This window comes from Thalassophryne amazonica, chromosome 14, assembly GCF_902500255.1.
Source record: "Thalassophryne amazonica chromosome 14, fThaAma1.1, whole genome shotgun sequence".
Taxonomy (NCBI): domain Eukaryota; kingdom Metazoa; phylum Chordata; class Actinopteri; order Batrachoidiformes; family Batrachoididae; genus Thalassophryne; species Thalassophryne amazonica.
The window spans coordinates 41979778-41999303 of NC_047116.1; the positions used below are offsets into that span (position 1 = coordinate 41979778).

Below are 19526 nucleotides of genomic sequence, written 5' to 3' on the forward strand. Positions count from 1 at the left end.
TCCAGCTTATTAATTAATCAAAAACCCAGACAGAGCTTTAATTCATTTGAAAGCTTGTCTCTTAGTCTTGTCCATCCAAATTGGAAGTCCCAAAAACCAGTTTTATTTGTTATTATCTATCGTCCACCTGGTCGTTACTGTGAGTTTCTCTGTGAATTTTCAGACCTTTTGTCTGACTTAGTGCTTAGCTCAGATAAGATAATTATAGTGGGCGATTTTAACATCCACACAGATGCTGAGAATGACAGCCTCAACACTGCATTTAATCTATTATTAGACTCTATTGGCTTTGCTCAAAAGTAAATGAGTCCACCCACCACTTTAATCATATCTTAGATCTTGTTCTGACTTATGGTATGGAAATAGAAGACTTAACAGTATTCCCTGAAAACTCCCTTCTGTCTGATCATTTCTTAATAACATTTACATTTACTCTGATGGACTACCCAGCAGTGGGGAATAAGTTTCATTACACTAGAAGTCTTTCAGAAAGCGCTGTAACTAGGTTTAAGGATATGATTCCTTCTTTATGTTCTCTAATGCCATATACCAACACAGTGCAGAGTAGCTACCTAAACTCTGTAAGGGAGATAGAGTATCTCGTCAATAGTTTTACATCCTCATTGAAGACAACTTTGGATGCTGTAGCTCCTCTGAAAAAGAGAACTTTAAATCAGAAGTGCCTGACTCCGTGGTATAACTCACAAACTCGCAGCTTAAAGCAGATAACCCGTAAGTTGGAGAGGAAATGGCGTCTCACTAATTTAGAAGATCTTCACTTAGCCTGGAAAAAGAGTCTGTTGCTCTATAAAAAAGCCCTCCGTAAAGCTAGGACATCTTTCTACTCATCACTAATTGAAGAAAATAAGAACAACCCCAGGTTTCTTTTCAGCACTGTAGCCAGGCTGACAAAGAGTCAGAGCTCTATTGAGCTGAGTATTCCATTAACCTTAACTAGTAATGACTTCATGACTTTCTTTGCTAACAAAATTTTAACTATTAGAGAAAAAATTACTCATAACCATCCCAAAGACGTATCGTTATCTTTGGCTGCTTTCAGTGATGCCGGTATTTGGTTAGACTCTTTCTCTCCGATTGTTCTGTCTGAGTTATTTTCATTAGTTACTTCATCCAAACCATCAACATGTTTATTAGACCCCATTCCTACCAGGCTGCTCAAGGAAGCCCTACCATTATTTAATGCTTCGATCTTAAATATGATCAATCTATCTTTGTTAGTTGGCTATGTACCACAGGCTTTTAAGGTGGCAGTAATTAAACCATTACTTAAAAAGCCATCACTTGACCCAGCTATCTTAGCTAATTATAGGCCAATCTCCAACCTTCCTTTTCTCTCAAAAATTCTTGAAAGGGTAGTTGTAAAACAGCTAACTGATCATCTGCAGAGGAATGGTCTATTTGAAGAGTTTCAGTCAGGTTTTAGAATTCATCATAGTACAGAAACAGCATTAGTGAAGGTTACAAATGATCTTCTTATGGCCTCGGACAGTGGACTCGTCTCTGTGCTTGTTCTGTTGGACCTCAGTGCTGCTTTTGATACTGTTGACCATAAAATTTTATTACAGAGATTAGAGCATGTCATAGGTATTAAAGGCACTGCGCTGCGGTGGTTTGAATCATATTTGTCTAATAGATTACAATTTGTTCATGTAAATGGGGAATCTTCTTCACAGACTAAAGTTAATTATGGAGTTCCACAAGGTTCTGTGCTAGGACCAATTTTATTCACTTTATACATGCTTCCCTTAGGCAGTATTATTAGACGGTATTGCTTAAATTTTCATTGTTACGCAGATGATACCCAGCTTTATCTATCCATGAAGCCAGAGGACACACACCAATTAGCTAAACTGCAGGATTGTCTTACAGACATAAAGACATGGATGACCTCTAATTTCCTGCTTTTAAACTCAGATAAAACTGAAGTTATTGTACTTGGCCCCACAAATCTTAGAAACATGGTGTCTAACCAGATCCTTACTCTGGATGGCATTACCCTGACCTCTAGTAATACTGTGAGAAATCTTGGAGTCATTTTTGATCAGGATATGTCATTCAAAGCGCATATTAAACAAATATGTAGGACTGCTTTTTTGCATTTACGCAATATCTCTAAAATCAGAAAGGTCTTGTCTCAGAGTGATGCTGAAAAACTAATTCATGCATTTATTTCCTCTAGGCTGGACTACTGTAATTCATTATTATCAGGTTGTCCTAAAAGTTCCCTAAAAAGCCTTCAGTTAATTCAAAATGCTGCAGCTAGAGTACTGACGGGGACTAGAAGGAGAGAGCATATCTCACCCATATTGGCCTCTCTTCATTGGCTTCCTGTTAATTCTAGAATAGAATTTAAAATTCTTCTTCTTACTTATAAGGTTTTGAATAATCAGGTCCCATCTTATCTTAGGGACCTCGTAGTACCATATCACCCCAATAGAGCGCTTCGCTCTCAGACTGCAGGCTTACTTGTAGTTCCTAGGGTTTGTAAGAGTAGAATGGGAGGCAGAGCCTTCAGCTTTCAGGCTCCTCTCCTGTGGAACCAGCTCCCAATTCAGATCAGGGAGACAGACACCCTCTCTACTTTTAAGATTAGGCTTAAAACTTTCCTTTTTGCTAAAGCTTATAGTTAGGGCTGGATCAGGTGACCCTGAACCATCCCTTAGTTATGCTGCTATAGACGTAGACTGCTGGGGGGTTCCCATGATGCACTGTTTCTTTCTCTTTTTGCTCTGTATGCACCACTCTGCATTTAATCATTAGTGATCGATCTCTGCTCCCCTCCACAGCATGTCTTTTTCCTGGTTCTCTCCCTCAGCCCCAACCAGTCCCAGCAGAAGACTGCCCCTCCCTGAGCCTGGTTATGCTGGAGGTTTCTTCCTGTTAAAAGGGAGTTTTTCCTTCCCACTGTAGCCAAGTGCTTGCTCACAGGGGGTCGTTTTGACCGTTGGGGTTTTACATAATTATTGTATGGCCTTGCCTTACAATATAAAGCGCCTTGGGGCAACTGTTTGTTGTGATTTGGCGCTATATAAAAAAAAATTGATTGATTGATTGATTGATATTTAGCCTGTGATGTTGTTAGTGATCTCAGTCAATACTGGACCAATTGTCATCATTTTTGTCCTGAATGAAAAGCTGAACTCAAAAAAGTCTAAATATAACACAATGCTAAAATACCCTTGCCGTATCAATCAATCAATCAATCAATCAATCAATTTTTTTTTTATATAGCGCCAAATCACAACAAACAGTTGCCCCAAGGCGCTTTATATTGTAAGGCAAGGCCATACAATAATGATGTAAAACCCCAACGGTCAAAACGACCCCCTGTGAGCAAGCACTTGGCTACAGTGGGAAGGAAAAACTCCCTTTTAACAGGAAGAAACCTCCAGCAGAACCAGGCTCAGGGAGGGGCAGTCTTCTGCTGGGACTGGTTGGGCTGAGGGAGAGAACCAGGAAAAAGACATGCTGTGGAGGGGAGCAGAGATCGATCACTAATGATTAAATGCAGAGTGGTGCATACAGAGCAAAAAGAGAAAGAAACAGTGCATCATGGGAACCCCCCAGCAGTCTACGTCTATAGCAGCATAACTAAGGGATGGTTCAGGGTCACCTGATCCAGCCCTAACTATAAGCTTTAGTGAAAAGGAAAGTTTTAAGCCTAATCTTAAAAGTAGAGAGGGTGTCTGTCTCCCTGATCTGAATTGGGAGCTGGTTCCACAAGAGAGGAGCCTGAAAGCTGAAGGCTCTGCCTCCCATTCTACTCTTACAAACCCTAGGAACTACAAGTAAGCCTGCAGTCTGAGAGCGAAGCGCTCTATTGGGGTGATATGGTACTACGAGGTCCCTAAGATAAGATGGGACCTGATTATTCAAAACCTTATAAGTAAGAAGAAGAATTTTAAATTCTATTCTAGAATTAACAGGAAGCCAATGAAGAGAGGCCAATATGGGTGAGATATGCTCTCTCCTTCTAGTCCCCGTCAGTACTCTAGCTGCAGCATTTTGAATTAACTGAAGGCTTTTTAGGGAACTTTTAGGACAACCTGATAATAATGAATTACAGTAGTCCAGCCTAGAGGAAATAAATGCATGAATTAGTTTTTCAGCATCACTCTGAGACAAGACCTTTCTGATTTTAGAGATATTGCGTAAATGCAAAAAAGCAGTCCTACATATTTGTTTAATATGCGCTTTGAATGACATATCCTGATCAAAAATGACTCCAAGATTTCTCACAGTATTACTAGAGGTCAGGGTAATGCCATCCAGAGTAAGGATCTGGTTAGACACCATGTTTCTAAGATTTGTGGGGCCAAGTACAATAACTTCAGTTTTATCTGAGTTTAAAAGCAGGAAATTAGAGGTCATCCATGTCTTTATGTCTGTAAGACAATCCTGCAGTTTAGCTAATTGGTGTGTGTCCTCTGGCTTCATGGATAGATAAAGCTGGGTATCATCTGCGTAACAATGAAAATTTAAGCAATACCGTCTAATAATACTGCCTAAGGGAAGCATATATAAAGTGAATAAAATTGGTCCTAGCACAGAACCTTGTGGAACTCCATAATTAACTTTAGTCTGTGAAGAAGATTCCCCATTTACATGAACAAATTGTAATCTATTAGACAAATATGATTCAAACCACCGCAGCGCAGTGCCTTTAATACCTATGGCATGCTCTAATCTCTGTAATAAAATTTTATGGTCAACAGTATCAAAAGCAGCACTGAGGTCTAACAGAACAAGCACAGAGACTGAGTCCACTGTCCGAGGCCATAAGAAGATCATTTGTAACCTTCACTAATGCTGTTTCTGTACTATGATGAATTCTAAAACCTGACTGAAACTCTTCAAATAGACCATTCCTCTGCAGATGATCAGTTAGCTGTTTTACAACTACCCTTTCAAGAATTTTTGAGAGAAAAGGAAGGTTGGAGATTGGCCTATAATTAGCTAAGATAGCTGGGTCAAGTGATGGCTTTTTAAGTAATGGTTTAATTACTGCCACCTTAAAAGCCTGTGGTACATAGCCAACTAACAAAGATAGATTGATCATATTTAAGATCGAAGCATTAAATAATGGTAGGGCTTCCTTGAGCAGCCTGGTAGGAATGGGGTCTAATAAACATGTTGATGGTTTGGATGAAGTAACTAATGAAAATAACTCAGACAGAACAATCGGAGAGAAAGAGTCTAACCAAATACCGGCATCACTGAAAGCAGCCAAAGATAACGATACGTCTTTGGGATGGTTATGAGTAATTTTTTCTCTAATAGTTAAAATTTTGTTAGCAAAGAAAGTCATGAAGTCATTACTAGTTAAGGTTAATGGAATACTCAGCTCAATAGAGCTCTGACTCTTTGTCAGCCTGGCTACAGTGCTGAAAAGAAACCTGGGGTTGTTCTTATTTTCTTCAATTAGTGATGAGTAGAAAGATGTCCTAGCTTTACGGAGGGCTTTTTTATAGAGCAACAGACTGCTTTTTCCAGGCTAAGTGAAGATCTTCTAAATTAGTGAGACGCCATTTCCTCTCCAACTTACGGGTTATCTGCTTTAAGCTACGAGTTTGAGAGTTATACCATGGAGTCAGACACTTCTGATTTAAAGCTCTCTTTTTCAGAGGAGCTACAGCATCCAAAGTTGTCTTCAATGAGGATGTAAAACTATTGACGAGATACTCTATCTCCCTTACAGAGTTTAGGTAGCTACTCTGCACTGTGTTGTTATATGGCATTAGAGAACATAAAGAAGGAATCATATCCTTAAACCCAGTTACAGCGCTTTCCGAAAGACTTCTAGTGTAATGAAACTTATTCCCTACTGCTGGGTAGTCCATCAGAGTAAATGTAAATGTTATTAAAAAATGATCAGACAGAAGGGAGTTTTCAGGGAATACTGTTAAGTCTTCTATTTCCATACCATAAGTCAGAACAAGATCTAAGATATGATTAAAGTGGTGGGTGGACTCATTTACTTTTTGAGCAAAGCCAATAGAGTCTAATAATAGATTAAATGCAGTGTTGAGGCTGTCATTCTCAGCATCTGTGTGGATGTTAAAATCGCCCACTATAATTATCTTATCTGAGCTAAGCACTAAGTCAGACAAAAGGTCTGAAAATTCACAGAGAAACTCACAGTAACGACCAGGTGGACGATAGATAATAACAAATAAAACTGGTTTTTGGGACTTCCAATTTGGATGGACAAGACTAAGAGACAAGCTTTCAAATGAATTAAAGCTCTGTCTGGGTTTTTGATTAATTAATAAGCTGGAATGGAAGATTGCTGCTAATCCACCGCCCCGGCCCGTGCTACGAGCATTCTGACAGTTAGTGTGACTCGGGGGTGTTGACTCATTTAAACTAACATATTCATCCTGCTGTAACCAGGTTTCTGTTAGGCAGAATAAATCAATATGTTGATCAATTATTATATCATTTACCAACAGGGACTTAGAAGAGAGAGACCTAATGTTTATGAGCATTGTGTACTTTAAAATTTGCAGTTGTTGAATTAATTATTAAGATTCTATTGTATTACATACAGTTTGTACATGTACAAATCAAATCATCATTTGTTCATGTCAAATCAAGGAATAATCACCCTCTGTGAATTTGCATGTCCATGCACTCCATCGAAAGTTAGCTTTGAGTTAGCGAAATTTACTGTGCAAGCTAACATCCACAAAATCTCTTGTAAATGACACCAGAGGTGTTATCAGGTTACAAAACAGCTTTTTCAGTTTAAGAAGTGTTTATTTCTCGCTAGCTTTTACATAATATACCAGAAACAAAGCAGTTAGCAGGTAGCTAAACCAGGAAGTGACATAACCATGCTAACCTCCGTAAAATGTCTTAGAAATAAGTTCAGAGGTGTTAATAGGTTCCAAAAACAGCTTTTTTTTCAGTTTTAGAAGAGTCTATTTCTTGCTAGCTTTTACATAATATATGAGAAGCATGTATATAAACACACAAAATGAAGTGGTTTTGAAGAGACCAGCCACTGACGTCACGGTGCAGCTCGACTCTGATTGCCTGTCACCCGTGTCACTCAAAAACAAAACGATTCAAATTTAAACAGAATGTGACTTTTTAACCTCTTGAAATACATTAAGGTTAACCATACTTGAACTTGTCCAAGGGCCGTGCCCCAAGAATTTTCCCTGTGAATTTAAACACTCTGGCAGTAATAGATCTGGACTTATGCTGAGCACAGACAGACAGACGGACGAAAAGCCTTCACAGTACCCGATGGCCATATTTTGGCCTCAGGTAAAAATGAAGTCTGCATTTCCCCTTTAGCGGGATATGTGTGACATCAGGCGTGCTGATGACTATGCAACCTCAGCCACAAGCTTCTGCATGCATGCTAGAACGAAAAATTAACGCAGATGTGAAAACGTCTTCCTGATCGGACAATGCACTACGGGGTGTTTTCAGCCACGAATCCTGACTCGTCGACTGAAAACAGGTCAATAAAAACTAATTTCACATACATTCTCCAAAGACAGCTTGTGCTCAGATGACAAACATTTTCTGTCGCTCACATGTACACTAATTATATGCACTGTAAAATAAACTTTACTTACTAATCTCCACTGTGGTCAATGACCACAACAAATTACAAAGTGCACAGTTGTCACTAATCAACAACTTCAAAAACAACAATTCTGAAAATAGTACTCACACTGTTCTCATGTTATTTTTGACATCTCAACCATCAGACTAGAGCTTATTTTTAAAACATTTGCTAAAGTCATAAGAAAACAGTGCAAATCATGAACTCAAAAACACTTTTCATTTGTTAATTGTTATGGTACACTGTACAGTATGCACGAATGACAGGCTTCATGTAGATCAGTGCATTAGTTCTTAAGAAACTGATGAAATGTCAAAATAAATGTACCTTCATGCAATGATAAAGAAAATAATCTGAAATAGATGGAATTATTTGATCACATTTATCAATACATAAAACACTGACTGAAATCACACTCTACAGTAGGACTATGTATCAGAAAACAGCAAAGAAAATTTAAGAACAAACCTAAAATTAGTCTCATCACATTCACAGTTTTGTAGTAGGCTTACCTAAAAATATGCTTAAGATATACAAACAAATCAAATAAATTATTAAAAAATCATACATTGTGAATTCTTGATTTTTTTTTTTTTAGATTATGTCTCTCACAGTGGACATGCACCTAAGATGAAAATTTCAGACCCCTCCATGATTTCTAAGTGGGAGAAGTTGCAAAACCGCAGGGTGATCAAATATTTAGGGTTAACGCTTGGTCCATACTTACACCTCAGTCTGATATCTTCACGTACAGACCTGGCACTCAGTTAATAATCCTTTATTACTGACAATGGTACAGGGAAGTACAATACAAACCACAACACCTCAGAAACAATCAATGTTGTCACTTTGTAAAAGAAAAAGTAAAGTAAAAGATAAAAATTGGGATAAAATGAGTAGACGCTGGTTAACTTTGATGTACTAGATACATTTTTTTAAAAGCAAGTTTCTTTTTTATGTAATACTATTGAGCTCTGGATGAAATGTTATTGTACCTGTATTAACAGTAAATGTCTCCCAGGTGGAGTTATTGCTCCATTTCAATAACATTGGGACAAGGTGATGATCAACCTGTCGCTTATAACAGTAGATACGACATACCTGTCTGCCACCTGCTGGATGTGTCTGGGATTGCTTCTGGGGAAAATCTTACCATTGCAAGCATTAGGGAAAAGCAGGCTCAGGTGTGGCTGACATTACATTCCACTCGAAATGAGCTTGTTTGTCAGTTTTGTTGATTTCCAAAGCCTACACCCTGGTGTGAACTATTATCTGACAACAACAAGGGAAACCCCACACAGCAAACATCGCTGAAAACATTACTGTTTGGTGTAGATAATAACATTTGGCTTCAGACCTTCAGTCGTTGTTAGGACATTTATTGCTCCCGAGAATAAAAGTACATAGCAATGCACCTCCGTGAAAGCATGCAGGCCTGCGCACGCGCACACGCACGCACACACACACACACACACACAGACAGTGCTACATTCCACCTGCTTGGCTACACTGCAGAATTCCTACAGAAATCCATAGAGAGGCATGTTAGTCACGATAAAAACCACCAGATGCCAAACCTCCAAACTATACTCATACTTTATTTTGCAATGAAGACCAGATGTGTGTGTTTTGTGTACCTGTGTGCCAATGTGTGAGAGAGTAAAAAGGGAAGGACGTGGAGAAAAAGGAGGCATGGCGCCCTGTCATTACACCTCCATAAAACAAAAGCGCGCTGATGTCATTCAGCTGTGTGTGTTTGTGCGCCTGCGTTCTATTGTGTGAATGCACGCGGGCATGTCTGTGTAGCTGTGTGTGTTATTCCTGGCAGTGCTTTCACCATGTGTACTCTTCAGCAGTCCAAATGAATCCTTCCCCATTATTTTGTCAAAGAAAAGAGAGAGGGAAAGAAGTGGTGTACTGCTCATGTGTACGTGTGGTGGACATTCACTGTATAAATACACAACGTACACAAATTACACTGTTAATTTTAGGAAATGACCCTGCATAGAGCGATGTTTATATAGTCTGGAGAAAAATAGTTTGGGTTGGCAGACGTCTGTTTTCTCTCAGCGCCAGCATCTATTCTCACTCTATTAGTGAGCGATGACGTTTTATTGTCAAACTGCGACCGCTCAAAACTCCATCATGTGGCCTCGGTTACCAAAACTAAACTGTACCAAAATCAATGTTGCCTGCAGAGCAACAATTAACACCAAGAAAATATCTGCCAGACTTTAACCCCAATGAGTAGACCTGGGAACTGAGTGGACCCCAGTAGTATGTTTTGTGATATATTTTGTGAAGTGTTATATTCATACAGCTGAAATATTTTGTATGTAATTATCACCTGTGCAATTATCTTCAGTTTCACTTAATTTTGATCCAGTTTGACTGCAAGCTCCAAAATAACTGTTCTTATGGGCTCTACTTGGACCACAGTTTGACATAATGTTATGTGGTTGGACTCCATAACAAAATTTTGAGGTTTGTGTTGATTTTTCATAACTACTGCACTCTCAGAGCAGTTTTAATTCAGGTTATTTGCATCAGCGCACCTGCAGGGAAGATACATAGGTAGTGAATTTTTGTGTTGAAAAATGACTTTCAAAAAAGATAAAACAATTTTCAAAAATCTTTAATTACTAGAGTTACAGTTCAATAGAATAAACAGAACAAGCCCAAATAGTTGATACAGGAATGAGTGCAACAAACAAACAAAAAATGCAGACAGTGGACAGCGGCAAACAACCGAAAAGACAAAAGGCGAACAATACTAGAATGTCACGAGGAGCAAACAAACCAGGGGTGTGAAAGAATAATCTGACAACCCAAAGCAGAACACTGCAGTACTTAATGAAAAACAAATGAACAGACAAGCTACAGTTGGTGTGATTGGAAAAGTGCAAGGTGTAGGGGAGACCGGGTAACAAAGACATGCCTACCAACATATATAGACACTGACAAAGACAGAGTGACCACAAAAGAGCACTGGGGATGAGTAGAACCAAAAACATCTCAAACCAAAAGGAAAACCATACAATAACCAATTCCAAATCCAAAGAAGAAAGGGTAGAAAACTAAAGTGTAACTCAAAGATGCAAAAGAGTGCAAACAGGGTAGCAACATGATTAACAGACATGAACACAGGACTGAAACACAATGAGAATTAACATAGGGACACAGACAGGGGACAGATTAGAAAGACAACAAACAAGCATCACAGACACAGACAGGGGACAGATCAGAAAGACAATGAACAAGGACCACCGACACAGACAGGGGACAGATCAGAAAGACAACTAACAAGGACCATCAATACAGACCAGGGACAGATGAGAAAGACAACTAACAAGCACGGTAGGTACAGACCAGGGACAGATAAGGAAGAAAACTAAAAAGCACCACAGGTACAGACCAGGGACAGATCAGAAAGACAATTAAAAAGGACCACAGACACAGACCTGGGACAGATGAGAATGACAACTAACAAGCACCACAGGCACAGACAGGGGACAGATCACAAAGACAACTAACAAGCACCACAGGCACAGACAAGGGACAGATCACAAAGACAACTAACAAGCACCACAGGCACACACAGGGGACAGATCACAAAGACAACTAACAAGCACCACAGACACAGACAGGGAACAAATCACAAAGACAACTAACAAGGACCACAGGCACAGACAAGGGACAGATCACAAAGACAACTAACAAGGACCACAGACAGAGACAGGGGACAGATCACAAAGACAACTAACAAGCACCACAGGCACAGACAGGGGACAGATCACAAAGACAACTAACAAGCACCACAGGCACAGACAGGGGACAGATCACAAAGACAACTAACAAGCACCACAGACACAGACAGGGAACAAATCACAAAGACAACTAACAAGGACCACAGGCACAGACAAGGGACAGATCACAAAGACAACTAACAAGGACCACAGACAGAGACAGGGGACAGATCACAAAGACAACTAACAAGCACCACAGGCACAGACAGGGGACAGATCACAAAGACAACTAACAAGCACCACAGGCACAGACAGGGAACAAATCACAAAGACAACTAACAAGGACCACAGGCACAGACAGGGGACAGATCACAAAGACAACTAACAAGGACCACAGACGGAGACAGGGAACAAATCACAAAGACAACTAACAAGGACCACAGACACAGACAGGGGACAGATCACAAAGATAACTAACAAGCACCACAGGCACAGACAGGGAACAGATCACAAAGACAACTAAGACACAGACAGGGAACCTCAGACACTGACAGGGAACAAATCACAAAGACAACTAACAAGGACCACAGGCACAGACAGGGGACAGATCACAAAGACAACTAACAAGGACCACAGACAGAGACAGGGAACAAATCACAAAGACAACTAACAAGGACCACAGGCACAGACAGGGGACAGATCACAAAGACAACTAACAAGGACCACAGACAGAGACAGGGAACAAATCACAAAGACAACTAACAAGGACCACAGGCACAGACAGGGGACAGATCACAAAGACAACCAACAAGCACCACAGGCACAGACAGGGGACAGATCACAAAGACAACCAACAAGCACCACAGACACAGACAGGGAACAAATCACAAAGACAACTAACAAGGACCACAGGCACAGACAGGGGACAGATCACAAAGACAACTAACAAGGACCACAGACAGAGACAGGGGACAGATCACAAAGACAAATAACAAGCACCACAGACACAGACAGGGAACAGATCACAAAGACAAATAACAAGCACCACAGACACAGACAGGGAACAGATCACAAAGACAACTAACAAGCACCACAGACAGACAGGGAACAAATCACAAAGACAACTAACAAGGACCACAGGCACAGACAAGGGACACATCACAAAGACAACTAACAAGGACCACAGACAGAGACAGGGGACAGATCACAAAGACAACTAACAAGCACCACAGGCACAGACAGGGGACAGATCACAAAGACAACTAACAAGCACCACAGGCACAGACAGGGAACAGATCACAAAGACAACTAACAAGGACCACAGACGGAGACAGGGAACAAATCACAAAGACAACTAACAAGGACCACAGACACAGACAGGGGACAGATCACAAAGATAACTAACAAGCACCACAGGCACAGACAGGGAACAGATCACAAAGACAACTAAGACACAGACAGGGAACCTCAGACACAGACAGGGAACAAATCACAAAGACAACTAACAAGGACCACAGGCACAGACAGGGGACAGATCACAAAGACAACTAACAAGGACCACAGACAGAGACAGGGAACAAATCACAAAGACAACTAACAAGGACCACAGGCACAGACAGGGGACAGATCACAAAGACAACTAACAAGCACCACAGGCACAGACAGGGGACAGATCACAAAGACAACCAACAAGCACCACAGACACAGACAGGGAACAAATCACAAAGACAACTAACAAGGACCACAGGCACAGACAGGGGACAGATCACAAAGACAACTAACAAGGACCACAGACAGAGACAGGGGACAGATCACAAAGACAAATAACAAGCACCACAGACACAGACAGGGAACAGATCACAAAGACAAATAACAAGCACCACAGACACAGACAGGGAACAGATCACAAAGACAACTAACAAGCACCACAGACAGACAGGGAACAAATCACAAAGACAACTAACAAGGACCACAGGCACAGACAAGGGACAGATCACAAAGACAACTAACAAGGACCACAGACAGAGACAGGGGACAGATCACAAAGACAACTAACAAGCACCACAGGCACAGACAGGGGACAGATCACAAAGACAACTAACAAGCACCACAGGCACAGACAGGGGACAGATCACAAAGACAACTAACAAGGACCACAGACGGAGACAGGGAACAAATCACAAAGACAACTAACAAGGACCACAGACACAGACAGGGGACAGATCACAAAGATAACTAACAAGCACCACAGGCACAGACAGGGAACAGATCACAAAGACAACTAAGACACAGACAGGGAACCTCAGACACAGACAGGGAACAAATCACAAAGACAACTAACAAGGACCACAGGCACAGACAGGGGACAGATCACAAAGACAACTAACAAGGACCACAGACAGAGACAGGGAACAAATCACAAAGACAACTAACAAGGACCACAGGCACAGACAGGGGACAGATCACAAAGACAACTAACAAGCACCACAGGCACAGACAGGGGACAGATCACAAAGACAACCAACAAGCACCACAGACACAGACAGGGAACAAATCACAAAGACAACTAACAAGGACCACAGGCACAGACAGGGGACAGATCACAAAGACAACTAACAAGCACCGCAGGCACAGACAGGGGACAGATCACAAAGACAACTAACAAGGACCACAGACAGAGACAGGGGACAGATCACAAAGACAAATAACAAGCACCACAGACACAGACAGGGAACAGATCACAAAGACAACTAACAAGCACCGCAGGCACAGACAGGGGACAGACCACAAAGACAACTAACAAGGACCAAAGACACAGACAGGGGACAGATAACAAAGACAACTAACAAACACCAAAGACACAGACAGGGGACAGATCACAAAGACAACTAACAAGGACCACAGACACAGACCGGGGACATATCACAAAGACAATTAACAGAAAGACACAGACAGGGTCATGAGGATAAAGATACCAACACAAGCAAAAACTGTATCTGATACTCTGCAGAGAAACACTCATCTGGATTATGCTGCCTCCAAAACATATTGTGCACATGTGCTACAAAACATCATGTGCACCAAAGGGATATAAAAGTAGTTTGTAGCAGCGCCACACGAACTGCGACAGCAGGCTGCTGTGAACACACGCCTGAAAATTCTTACATACCAAAACTGTTCCAAGGTCACAAATGATCACAGGCCTCATTTCTGAATGTGTGTGTGGAATTCTTGCAAAAGGTTTCTAAGCACTAAAAAGGGAAATGTAACAGCCATCAAACAAGCAAAATACACACAAATACTCAAAATTTAAATTTTGTAAATCACAATCTAACAAAGCCCTGTTTCGCTATGTTAAAGAATGTAGGAGAGTAGGGAGAGAGCACTGGGGATGAGTAGAACCAAAGATTGGCCCAAATACATGACCTCATTGGCAAAAGTAATAATGAAAGTGCAAAAATTCTGCCATTATCTGATTTGGAAATCAAGGAGAAAGTAAAATAAATAAATCAAAAAATCAGACAGAGAATGAACGGAAGCATAGGACATGACTCATTCTGTGTTGGCTTTCTTGATGAGCCTCACCTGTTTCTGTGTTGAACTTGAGATTTTTATTTGTACATCTGAGAGGCATGCAGTCTGATTTATTGTTCCCACTGCTTGTAATTGAAAGCAAGGGATGCTCCAAATGTCCAAACACTTGAGCTGCCACGCAGTGGCTGACAAGGACGATCCCTTGCATTGTGAGGAATCTTTGGCTGTGACATTCTGGCCATGTGCTCTGTATCTCTGTGCATGTTTCAGGGAGCATGTGCCTTAGTGTAGAGGACCTGAGCAGCTGTAGAAGCCCCATATTTCTGTCTTAGGCCCCTTGCTTTTCTCACTTTATACAGCATTCCTTGGGCACATACTGCAGCATTTTGGAATTACCTTTTATTGCTACAGTGGGGCAAAAAAGTATTTAGTCAGCCCCTGATTGTGCAAGTTCTCCTACTCAGAAAGATGAGAGAGAGGTCTGTAATTTTCAACATAGCTACACTTCAACTACGAGAGACAAAATGAGAAAAAAATCCAGAAAATCACATTGTAGGATTTTTAAATAATTTATTTATACATTATGGTGGAAAATAAGTATTTGGTCACCCACAAACAAGCAAGATTTCTGGCTTCCACCTGTTACCTGTATTAATGGCACCTGTTTGAACTCATTATCTGTATAAAAGACACCTGTCCACAGCGTCAAACAGTCAGACTCCAAACTCAACCATGACCAAGACCAAAGAGCTGTCGAAGGACACCAAGAAGAAAATTCTAGACCTGCACCAGGCTGGGAAGAGTGAATCTACAATAGTCAAGCAGGTTGGTGTGAATAAATCAACTGTTGGAGCAATTGTAAGAAAATGGAAGACATACAAGACCACTGATAATCTCCCTCGATCTGGGGCTCCATGCAAGATCTTATCCCGTGGGGTCAAAATGATCATGAGAATGGTGAACAAAAATCCCAGAACTACACGGAGAGACCTGATGAATGACCTGCAGAGAGCTGGGACCAAAGTAACAAAGGCTACACACTACGCAGAGAGGGACTCAAATCCTGCAGTGCCAGGCCTGTCCGCCTGCTTAAGACAGTACGTGTCCAGGCCGGTCTGACGTTTGCCAGAGAGCATATGGATGATCCAGAAGAGGATTGGGAGAATATCATGTGGTCAGATGAAATCAAAATAGAAGATTTTGGTAAAAACTCAACTTGTTCTGTTTGGAGGAAGAAGAATGCTGAGTTGCATTCCAAGAACACCATATCTACTGTGAAGCATGGGGGTGAAAACATGATGCTTTGGGGCTGTTTTTCTGCAAAGGGGACAGGACGACTGATCCGTGTTAAGGGAAGAATGAACATGGCCATGTATCATGAGATTTTAAGCCAAAACCTCCTTCCTTCAGTGAGTGCACTGAAGATGCAACATGGCTGGGTCTTCCAGCATGACAATGATCCCAAACACACTGTTCGGGCAACGAAGGAGTGGCTCCGTAAAAAGCATTTCAAGGTCCTGGAGTGGCCAAGCCAGTCTCCAGACGTCAACCCCATAGAAAATTTGTTGAGGGAGTTGAAAATCCATGTTGCCCAGCAACAGCCCCAAAACATCATTGCTCTAGAGGAGATCTGCATGGAGGAATGGGCCAAAATACCAGCTACAGTGTGTGCAAACCTGGTGAAGACTTACAGGAAAGGTTTGACCTCTGTCATTGCCAACAAAGATTATGTTACAAAGTATTGAGTTGAACTTTTGTTACTGAGCAAATATTTATCTTCCACCATTTTGCACGATCAGGGACTGACTAAATACTTTTTTGCTCCACTGTATGCTAAAGTATGGGATTGTTAGTGAAGCTTAGGGCTTGTGGCCTGTTTTCCTGTTGCTTAATGCCGACGAATTATGCCTTAAATGTAGTTTTTCTGGCTGACTGATTCTGTTTTCTGATTTTCACTCACACCGATGTCAGGGTGCTGCCATGCAAGGCGCTCACTACACACCAAGAGCAACTTGGGGATAAAGGACCTTGCCCAAGGATCCATAGTGATTGTCCGGCCAGACTGGGGTTTGAACTGAGTATCCTCTGGCCTGAAGCCCACTACTTAACCACGAGAGCATCATCTCCGCATCAGTAAGTGGATAAAATCAAAATGCGTATCCATACCAGATCCATTTTGATGACCCTGTGTACAAATGGTATTAGCCACAAGAAATGATAGCTTCCTGTACACAGTTTGAGAAGCACAGCTCTACACCCTCCCGTTTAATCATGTCATCTTACGGGGGAACAATTTAACACTGAACCTTGCAGTTTGTTATATTTGAGTTTCATGCACTGTTGGCTGATCATAAACGGCACAAGAAGTGTGTTGACAACATCAACATTCCATTCCTGAAAAACATGTGGATGCATGGTTTCTCTGCTTGCATGTGCATTCTCCTGTCAAATTTAGATGAAAATCCTGTTTTCTGTGCTAAGCAGCATAGATAATAGTTATAAAGCCGGACACTGGACTCTGTTGTCAGCCTGTAGGATGGACAGTGTTGCAGGACGTGATGTGAAAATAACACAACACATCCTCAGTGGCCTGTGGTTATTTGGTTTTCCAGCAGGCACCAGCCGTCTCCTCTAATGGACTTAATGCAGCTTGTCGGTGGCAACATGCTTTTTAGAGACGTTAGTTTCTTTTACCTTGCTTTCATGTTTATCTGGAGGATATAACAGCCGTAATTTAATGAGGCTCTAATGTAACTGTGACCTTGCAAAATAGGCTGCTTATCATTCAACTCAATTTCTGCGTGATATCTTTTTTTTCTGAAAGTCACTTTCATACAGACTATCCTAAATCTGCACGCCTTCCTTCAACACTGAAGTTAATTCAAGATAGCAATCAGTTAAAAGTGCTAAAACATCCTAAAACTGATGCTTCTGGATGTTTAATGAATGGAGATTTTGGATTCAAGAAACTGAAAATGTGTATTTGTGCCTGTGTGAGAGTATGTGTTTGTGTTTACCGAGCTGCATCGTGGTGCGTGCTTGGTTAACCGAATGCTGGTTGGAACGCAGACAGTTCTTCAGCTGGGCTGCGGCGCTTTGCGGCGAGGAGGCGGGGCTAACACCGTTCACGGGGTTAGCAGAGGTTACCATTGGGGTGGAAGGACGGGGCGATGAGGGTCCTGGAGATCCTGGGGATGAAGGGTCGGAGATTTTTGAACCCACCTGGGTGCACCCTCCTCCTCCTCCTCCTGGACTAGACATACAGCAGCCCCGAGGAGCACCCACTCCAAAAGGAGCCCTTCAGAAAAGCGGGGAGAGCAGCACAGAACTATTACTGAATGTTTCAAAATGATAAAACCTGATTTTATATATATATAATTTTTACTTTTGTTTGGGAGGGGTCATTTCCTGTCATCACTGCGAGCCAGCAAAAACACAAAGTGCTGTTCTAAAGTCTTAAGCAGCATATTGTTTGTATATTAGGAAATACTAAACTTAAAAGTAATTAAATAACAGTTAAGATTGAAATATTTTTGTTTTCAGAATAATTTAGTGACATTTCTTTGTTCTCCTCCCAGGTCTGGTGGCTGATTTTCAGCATATTGGTATGTGGATGAAGGTCAACACCAACGTTACCTTCAAAGAGTAAGGCAAAGGTCACGGTCATTGGGTCAAAGAATTTGATTTTCAAACTGATTTGCACAACACCTGGCACATGTACTATATATTCATAAATTCCAGAATTTCCCTCATCATCTCAGCCAAAGGTCAGTCATTTGGATGAGGTTCAATGCCACTGGCGTCAAAGGTAAGATTTTCACCAGCCAGTGAATCGTGTTGTTTACCAGGCAATTCTTAAACAAGATCACCACATCCTTGATTGATGTTATACTAAACCTACCTATCTAGCATAGCCATTAGCATCTTCATGTCCAAGAGACTGAATTTCCTTGTAATAATAATAATAATAATAATAATAATAATAATACTAGCATTACTACTACTAGTAATAATAATAATTCACAAACGTAAGTCGAGAAATTGCTGTCCTTCCATCTTTCCTTTCATCCATCCGCCCGTACGGCAAAACCTTCTGTGTCCTGACACTCAAGAAGAATAAAATACAAAATTGAAATTTTTATACATCAGCCTTAACCTTTCTTGAATATGATGCCACAAGCTTGGCGCACCTATCTTTGGGCAGTTTTGTCCATTCCTCTTTGCAGCACCTCTCAAGCTCCATCAAGTTGGATGGGGAGCATCAATGGAAAGCCATTTTCAGATGTCTCCAGAGATGTTTAATTGGATTCAGGCCTGGGTTCTGGCTGGGCCACTCAAGGACATTCACAGAGTTTTCCTGAAGCCACTCCTTTGATATCTTGGCTGTGTGCTTAGGGTCATTGTCCTGCTGACAGATGAACCGTCACCCCAGTCTGAGGTCAAGAGCGCTCTGGAGCAGGTTTTCATCCAAGATGTCTCTGTACATTGCTGCATTCATCTTTCCCTCAATCCTAACTAGTCTCCCAGTTCCTGCTGCTGAAAAACATCCCCACAGCATGATGCTGCCACCACCATGCTTCACTGTAGGGATGGTGTCTGGTTTCCTCCAAACATGGCACCTGACATTCATAAGAAAGAGTTCA

General features: G+C 41.3%; 1 protein-coding gene across 1 annotated transcript in view; it reads right to left on the reverse strand.

Moving 5' to 3' along the window:
* LOC117524172 (E3 ubiquitin-protein ligase SH3RF3-like) overlaps positions 1-19526 on the reverse strand; it is a 377095-nt gene that overhangs the window by 47142 nt on the left and 310427 nt on the right. The window contains 1 exon segment of the mRNA XM_034185923.1: positions 17901-18181. Within this exon segment, the coding sequence (XP_034041814.1) occupies positions 17901-18181 (281 nt within the window).